We start from the raw sequence: 8,060 nt of genomic DNA on the forward strand, positions 1-8,060 counted from the left end.
GGCGGCGGCCGCCGCTGCTGGTCAGGGCGGTGATCTGGGCAACCTCGACTTTCTACGACACAACGCCCAGTTCCAGCAACTTCGTCAGATTGTTCAGCAACAACCGCAAATGCTTGAGCCCATCCTTCAGCAGCTTGGTGCCGGTAACCCCCAACTCGCCGAGTTGATCGCCTCAAATCCCGACCAATTCCTCCAGCTTCTCGGCGAGTATGCCGATGACGACGTCCCTTTGCCGCCTGGAGCTCAGGCTATTTCAGTTACCGAGGAGGAGCGTGACGCCATTGAGAGGGTAAGATTCTCCGATCCGACCAAGCTTATCATGATTCTAAAGCAGTCCAGCTTTGCCGTCTCGGATTCGATAGAGATGCCGCGATCCAGGCTTACTTTGCCTGTGATAAGAACGAAGAGCTCGCTGCCAACTTCCTCTTCGACCAACCGGAGGACGACGAGCCTGCTCCTAACAACTAGGTGGGTTGGGGCTAAATACCATGTATGCGATTTACGATTATCAGTGGAGGAAATACAACAAAACTAGGCATTCCCAAAATAATATGGGTAGTCATGAGGCGTTGGGCCCATAACCACCATGGTGACGTCCTGGTGAGAGTCGCGACGCTCTCACGAGATGTGCTGACGTAGGGCGTGGGAATTCTGCTTGGCATTCATATGTGCAAACGCAGGGCAACACAGATAGCTGATGAAATTGACGAAATTTAAAACCAATTGGTCACCAAGGACTTGGTCCAAAGACCTGGTCCTGCGTTGGACGTGATTGAGCTGCGCACTACGTATGGAAAGAGCTGATAATTCTCCTTTCAAATCACTTGTCTTCTCTCCAGTTTCATCTGTACCGGTTTGACCAACTTTGATAGTGAATTTTGCCTAACCTATGAGCAATGAATATTCTGTAGAGACTGCTCTCCAATCCGATCCCATGTAACCGTTGATTTCATACCTTAGCAAACACCAAAAAAACCCTGTGGGTATCATGCCCATTTCCCTTTGCGCCGCGTGACCCTTTCCCCCTTATTTTGGACTTGACCTTGATCTTTTGTCTTGGTCTGGTATATGACCTAACCCTTTTCGTTATTCCTCCTGAACGATGGGTTCGCCGTTGAGTCCGTAGATGATTGTTTGCTTCTTTTTCTTCTTCTTTTTCTTTGCATCGCCGTCTTCATCATCCTTGAACAGCTCCTCGCGCTTCTTGCGCATGGCCTCGGCCTGCTCATCGGCACGGCGCTTCTCCTCTGCCTCGTACTCTTCCTGGATTTTGCGCTGTTCGGCTTCGATGGCTTCCACTGGCTCGAATTCACTCCCGGTGAAGGCCTTGTACTCGTCAATGTTCATCTTGACTGTCTTCTCGCCAATGAGGGCAGCGTTTATCCGCCTAGGACAGTGGCGCTCCTCACGGTTAAATTTGAGCTTCACATTGCGGCGTTGTTTTCCAGGGAACATCTTGGAGATCATCTCAAAATCGGTGCCAAACATGCACAAACCGCGGTAGAAGAGCTCCGTCTCATCTTCAGTCCAGATGTTGGGCCCCTTGAGTTTGGATGTGTTCATGAACGAGTTGCTGGTGATGAGGCGAGTGAAGTCGTTTTCTTCGACAGTTTCCATGTCGCCAGCGGCTGCAGCTGCTCGAGCATGTCGATCCACGGACAACGAGCTCTGGTCAATCACGATCTGTCCATCCACAATGCGGAATTGTGGTCCTGAAGGAGCAGCAGGAGCAGGCGCTGAAGGAGCCGGCGATGCAGCCGGACTTCCACTCTTCTCAACCTGACCACTAGTCTCAGGTGTTGCTGAACTGTCGCGCTCCACGTCGGTTCCGATTTTGTTTTTCATCCTGGCCCGTCGCTCTCGTTCCCGTAATTCGTCATGCCTGCTGAATTTCTTGCCAATGTGAAGATCTTTGGTTAAGTCGGCCATCTTGAGCTTCTGAAGATCCACCAACTGAGTCTCAGAGTCTTCTGGAGTCATGGATCGTGCCCTTCTGGTTTTAGGAGTGTTTGTGCCGCTTTCCGTTGCCGCTTTGCGTTTTCTTGGCTGTTTAGGCGTCGTACCTTCCTCGGTAGTTTTCCTCTGTCGCTTCTTGGGCCGGGCACCTTCTTCCGCGCCAGCCTCATCTTGGGCTGCTTGGGTGGGCTGCTTCCTGGCCCGTGGTTTTCGTGTTGACTTTGTAGCCTTCTGTACTTCTTCCGAAGGTTTTGGTTGTGACTCATCGGGGCCGTCTGTTAGGTGCGAAGGCGTCGTTGAAGGTTCAGTCCCACTCGGCCCTTCCGAGTCGTCAGGAGTGGGTGTTTGGAGCACCGGAGAGGCTGCAGCTTCTATGTCACTCGACTGGGTCTCATTGGGCGGTAGAGAAGGTTCTTCACTGCCTGGTGACTGATCCTGTTGCTCGCTTGTCGGTTGTGTCTGGGTAGTCGCGGATTCTTGGGCCTTTGCAGTCGCAACCGGCGCAGCGGTCTCTTCTGTGTGAACAGAAACATCCTCGGTATTTGCGCCATGCTGGGATTCACCAGGCGACTTTTCCTGCGAGATTTCCTGAGTTACGGCAACGTCATCGGGCTTTGCGGGCTCTGGTTCTGTCGATGGCGGGGTAGGAGGCTGGCCATCATTTCTATGAGAATCCTGAGGTTTGGGCTCGATAGGTGCGGTTACAGTCTCATTCGGTGACGAAGACGCGGATGATTCTTGGGTAGTTGGCTGAGTTTCAGGCACTTCGGAGACCGGTGGAGGAACAGAAACAGGCGACGGTTTTGGTGGTTGTGAGGGTACTGGTGCCGCGGGGCGTCGAGCAGCGGGGATCTTTGGTTTGAAGGCAGGCCCTCCTTTCTTTTTGAACATAGAACTCATGGCGAGAGCGTAGTATTATGCATGTATCGTATGCGACTTGTAATATGGTGACTGGGTTGACATTTCTGGCTTGCGACTACCATGAGGTTTAGAAAGTTGAGATTAAAAATTATCTGAGCGAGCGCACTGGGCGGGACTGAGAATAAAATGCGGGCGGGTGAATGAAAAAGATAGCGGAGTACCCACCGACGCCCAATGAGGCTAGACCGACACTATTCCCCTTTGAGGTGGAGACCGCCGCGCTTCTTGGACTGCGACTCAACTTCGAAATTTCAACTCCTGGCCCGAGGGAACGTTCCATCATCACAACACGCTTTCCCCGCGCAACCGCTTGATGACCGCTCGCACGTCTCTATTCGCGACGGGACTTGGCTTCAAAGCGTTCGCACGACCGACCCGTCGCTTTTCTTGGGCTTCGCGTCCGCTTTTCTAATCTGTACCACGCGACTTCTGATGCCTCTCACGACTACCTCTGCTTCGCCCCGTCCATCTACACTCGCCAAGATGGAGGATAGAAAGCGGCCTGCCATCAGCAGTGCTGATGAAATAGCCCCCCCGAGTAAGAGAGTCGCTGTCAATGGCTCCAAGGCCAAGGACGACCCCCTTGACATGAAGGAGGAAAGCTGGGTTGAGGTAAGTCACACGACAAACATCTTCTTCCTATTACGACTGCCTGGGTGATTGACCGCCCATTTCCTTCTTCACTCTGCTTCTCATGCATATTTCTTTCAGGCTTCTTGCCATTCTCATCGGGATGGTCCTGGACGGCAATGCTCACCAAGCCAGTGATGATGCTAGCCTGCTCCGTGCGACAGCAGTAGTCGGCTCCCAAGTGCATTACGAATGCATCAATGAGAAACCACTCCGATCAACCCAAAAACATGACACAAATTGCTCGACGTATGAACGAACCTCGCTGACCCGATTATCAGGCCTATACAAAGGGCGCCATCTATCGTCAGATGCAAGAGTACAGTCGCAAGGCCTCAACATACGAGTCACGCCTCGAAGAGCTTCATAAACGATCTGTCCATCATGATGACCACCTGAGGATAATTGATGCTTGGTGGCGACAGGTTGGCCTCACCTCGATCCCCACTATTTCCGACGTAGCTAAAACATCGGTATAGGTACTTGACGAGATGGAGCTTCTTCTCACAGAGTCGGGTGTCACTTCGCAAACGCCCTCAGGTACAAAACCTATTCCAGCTATTGTGCGCTTGCTAACTTGCTACCAGAACCCCCATATCTGAGTAGCGTCAGTTTTAAGGACCTCCACGACTTCCAGAAACATCTATCCGAAAAGGGCAAAGGGATCAAATCGAGAGCTGAAGCGATTCTTGCACGCTTGGCTTCTTCACGAGGCAGCATTAAACCCGATGCTGCCAAGTTGGAGAGCAAGGTTGCTGGCTTGCTGGCTGCCCAGAAGGAATACTTCGCCAAATTGGATCGACTCAAGACCGAGAAGGATCAACTTTCAGAACAGCTCAACGCTGCGACCTTGCGTTACTTCAAAGCAGAGAAGAAACTGGACCGCGCAAAGAGTTCTCAGGTCCAGAAGATGGAACAACAAGCCTTCGCCAATGCTACTCGACCTTCTGCCTCTGGAGACGTTAATACCGATTCTGGCGAGACGAACGGGAACTCAGGCGAGCTACTGCTCAAGTATGAGGAGGCGACTGCCGCTGCTACTAAGCAAAAGGAACAGCTAGATGTTTTTCTGGCCGAGATCAAGGCCTTGCAGGACGAAAATTCGACTCTCAAGGCGAAGAGAGATACCCTAACCGACGAAGATTTCATTCGAACCGATGTCTTTAAACAGTTCAAGAACCAGAACGAGGATCTTATCAAACGTATCAACACACTCGAGGCCACAAACAAGCAATTGCGAGAAGAGGCCGAAAGGCTACAAGCAGAGCGAACGACTTTCAGGACTATGCTTGAAGCAGATGCGAATCAGGTGACTCAGGAGCTCGAGTCCGAGATCATATTACGGGATCAGGATCTTGCCCGAGTGCGTTCAGCCCGAGACGAGCTGCTGGCGGAGACGACACAACACAAGGCGAGGTTGGATCAAGAACGAGCATCGGTTGAGCAGGTGAAGGCGCTAGCATCTGCTAAGGAGGACAGAATCACGGCACTCGAATCACAGCTCTCACGGCTCCAGCAGAGCGAAACTCAGCAGGCGGTCAACCCGGATATTGAGGTCCTAACAGTAGAGGAGCTTCGCTTGAAGTACACAAAGCTGCAACAGGATTTCGACTCGATCAACATGGAGTTGCCTGCCATTGAAAAGGCATACAAGAAGATGAAGGAACTCGCTCACAGGAAGGCAATGGACTTCAGCGCTACAGAAGAGCGCATGTCGATCTTGATTGCCGAGAAGAGCAAGGCCGACCAGAAATACTTTGCTGCCCGAAAAGATGCGGATACGCGAAACAATGAGATAAGATCATTGCGCCACCAGAACAGCAAGAGCTCAGAAATCATTGCTCAACTCAAGGATCTTGAATCACAAAACCGTGTGCTTCTAGGCAACCTGGAGAAACAGATGACCGATCTGAAGCAATCAAATGCTTCTCTGATGACAGAGAACAAGAAGATGGAAGTAACGAGTCTTGACGCTGTCCGCCGTACCGAGTCGCTCAACAAGCAAGTTTCTGATCTATCCAACTTGGTCAAGTCCAAAGACGCCGCATCAGCTGTGGTTCGCGAGCGTAATGTTATGCAAGAAACTGAGGTCGAAAAGATGAAGGTGCGACTTGAGCATGCACAGAAGGATCGCGACAACTGGAAGAACAAGGCCCTGAGTAATTCTTCCGAGGAAGAGGAAATGCTTCGAGTAAGTGAAAAACGACTTGATTGTGAATACCTTGCTAACTTGATAACCAGACATTCGCTCTATGCACTATTTGCCGCAACAACTTCAAGAATACGGCCCTCAAGACATGCGGTCACTTGTTCTGCAACCAATGTGTCGACGATCGCATCAGTAATCGCATGCGCAAATGTCCTACGTGTTCCCGCGCCTTCGATAAGATGGACGTTATGCCCGTTCATCATTGATCGCTTCAAAGGCACTACGGAAATTACTCAGCTTGCCACCTCTCTCCACGATATTTTCTGCGATACCTCTTTCTTCACTAATAGCTTCCGTCAAGCATTGCTCATCCGTTCTATACCTTTTTTTTCAGGCATTGGAGGCCCCGCCACTTCTACATTTCGGCAGATGGCGTTGGCTGCATGATCTGAATAGCAAATCTTGACGCTTTTCTTCTTCTCTGGGCTAGATGGCTGGTTGCTCTTGGAAAAATCGTCCGTGTACTTTTAACTTGCGCAGCGAGATATCCCATACAAATCGTTGCACGCATGTATATACTCTTTGTAGTTGATGGAGATGGTTTGGGCCATGGCTGAGAAACGTTGTATGAAATAGCAGGATAATGGAAAGCGTCGATTATGCTATCAATGACAATTTCGTAATCAAATATTCTGTGTTGTTCGCGGGTGGCAATCTATCTTCGGCTGGTTGAACCAAACCCAGTGCTCTCGTGACGGTTAGACTCGTTGGATGAGGATCCTGAGCGACCACCCCATCCTCCACCCATTCCTGACCCTCCTCGTCCGAAACTGCCATAGCCATCGTTGTGATTATTGTACCGATTTTGGTTGCGGTTGCCAGCCAGATATCCCGCGGCGGCTCCTCCTGCTGCACCGCTCCAGAAACCAGGCCTCCAGGAGTTGCTAGACTGAGATGAGGGCTTGGTTCCGGGGTATGGAGGGGGAGGATCGTCGCCTCCGGGACCCCAACCAGGACCCCATCCGCCAGAAGACCAGCCGTCGCCACGACGTCGAGGTCGGTTGGGGTTAGTGCCAGCTTCCTGTGCTCTGTAGCATGCCGAGTAGATAATCCAACCGAGTACACCAACGAAAATGATGGTGAAGAGCAAGGCTCCCCAGTCTGTGCCGCCGCGACCATCACTGAACCAGCCTCCGTTGGCGATGTTGGGGTAACGACGCTCGCCCTTTCTCGTCAAGGCAACCCGGTACTCGACACCGCAGCTACCCTTGAGGACATAAGGATCATCAGGAGAATTGTAACCTTCGCAGATAACATCTGTGGTGGTGAGCTTGAGCTCCTCGGGAAGTGATGCAGTGCAGCTCCATTGGACATCCTCGTCGCCCCAACCTGCGCCGTCGTTGGTGCAGCGCATCACGTCCATGTCGTAGATTTCACAAAGGGCCTTCTTGGAGACGCAGCGCAGCTGGGGAATGGCGCCAACGCGGCGATGGTTCGTCATAGCGCCATTGCCACGGAGAGTGAGAGATTTCACATCGGATAGCTTAATGGCATCCTTTGGGCGAGCAGCCAGCGTAAGAGCTGGGAGTGCGAGAAGATAGGCGAGTGAAATGGGTATCATGATGACGAGGCTACCCGTGTTGCGCTATGGCGATGTGCCAGTAACGATGTTGGTGTGTGATGAAAGTAAAGGCTGATAATATGAGTTCAAGTTGATGATGGTCTTGGGTTGGAATGAAGTGTGTAAGTAGAACGACAGACAGGACAGAACGTTGGCACGTGCCCGTGGCGATAAGAATTGGGAAAGCTGAAGCCTGAGATGATGTGGCGACTCTGCTTTGCTTTGCTGTCTTGGGCCTTGATTAAGCGTGCATCCACCCAATAAGAAGACGAACGGCACGTTTTGGTTGTTGCCTAAGGGTTTAAGAATGTCATACGATCTTGAATGGCTGAAGCTTGTCAGTCAACAAGAAGACACGTCTACTATGTGTTCAATATTTCCTTGGGAAGAAAAGGTGAAGAAGATGATGCATTTACTATAATCATGGAAAAAGCAAAAAATGCCGTCATTGCATGACTGAGACCCTGGACATACTGAGACCCGCTGGAGGGGTTCATTGTTCTAGATCATTCACGAATGTTTCCATGGACGGGGTAGCATGATGAGTTGATAAACGCGTATAGAGGTATCTATTGTTATTCGCAACGTATGTAGACTACCTAGGTATCTAGATATATAAATGAATTACTTATTTAATCTATTAAGAGATATAAGTTTAATAGTAAATTTTTTTTTTTTAATAATAATATATAAAAAATAGTAAATAGATTAATAAGCTATAAGGCTTAATAAAATAAAACCTTAATATTAATATTTAAGCTTAAATAGTATTTTAAGATATTT

General features: G+C 50.4%; 4 protein-coding genes across 4 annotated transcripts, besides 1 other annotated feature; 2 read left to right on the top strand and 2 right to left on the bottom strand.

Annotated features, from left to right (window-relative positions):
* Window positions 1–70: 70 nt before the first annotated feature.
* FPSE_10799 (uncharacterized protein) lies at window positions 71–468 on the top strand (the record flags this gene model as incomplete). Its single annotated transcript, XM_009263916.1, has 2 exons — window positions 71–289; window positions 340–468. Coding segments are annotated over 2 exons (348 nt in total), but the record flags the coding sequence as incomplete, so codon positions are not given.
* A 618-nt stretch (window positions 469–1,086) lies between these two features.
* FPSE_10800 (uncharacterized protein) lies at window positions 1,087–2,856 on the bottom strand (the record flags this gene model as incomplete). Its single annotated transcript, XM_009263917.1, has 1 exon — window positions 1,087–2,856. The coding sequence occupies one exon, from the start codon at window positions 2,854–2,856 to the stop codon at window positions 1,087–1,089; it is 1,770 nt and encodes a 589-aa protein (XP_009262192.1).
* Window positions 2,857–3,360: 504 nt separating this feature from the next.
* Window positions 3,361–5,922, top strand: FPSE_10801 (uncharacterized protein; the record flags this gene model as incomplete). The annotated part of the gene is made up of 5 exons (XM_009263918.1): window positions 3,361–3,489; window positions 3,789–3,932; window positions 3,987–4,047; window positions 4,095–5,698; window positions 5,749–5,922. The coding sequence occupies 5 exons, from the start codon at window positions 3,361–3,363 to the stop codon at window positions 5,920–5,922; spliced, it is 2,112 nt and encodes a 703-aa protein (XP_009262193.1).
* Window positions 5,923–6,371: 449 nt separating this feature from the next.
* On the bottom strand, window positions 6,372–7,277 carry FPSE_10802 (uncharacterized protein; the record flags this gene model as incomplete). Its single annotated transcript, XM_009263919.1, has 1 exon — window positions 6,372–7,277. The coding sequence occupies one exon, from the start codon at window positions 7,275–7,277 to the stop codon at window positions 6,372–6,374; it is 906 nt and encodes a 301-aa protein (XP_009262194.1).
* Window positions 7,278–7,888: 611 nt separating this feature from the next.
* Window positions 7,889–7,992: a repeat region.
* Window positions 7,993–8,060: the final 68 nt, after the last annotated feature.

This window comes from Fusarium pseudograminearum, chromosome 4, assembly GCF_000303195.2.
Source record: "Fusarium pseudograminearum CS3096 chromosome 4, whole genome shotgun sequence".
In the NCBI taxonomy this organism is placed as follows: domain Eukaryota; kingdom Fungi; phylum Ascomycota; class Sordariomycetes; order Hypocreales; family Nectriaceae; genus Fusarium; species Fusarium pseudograminearum.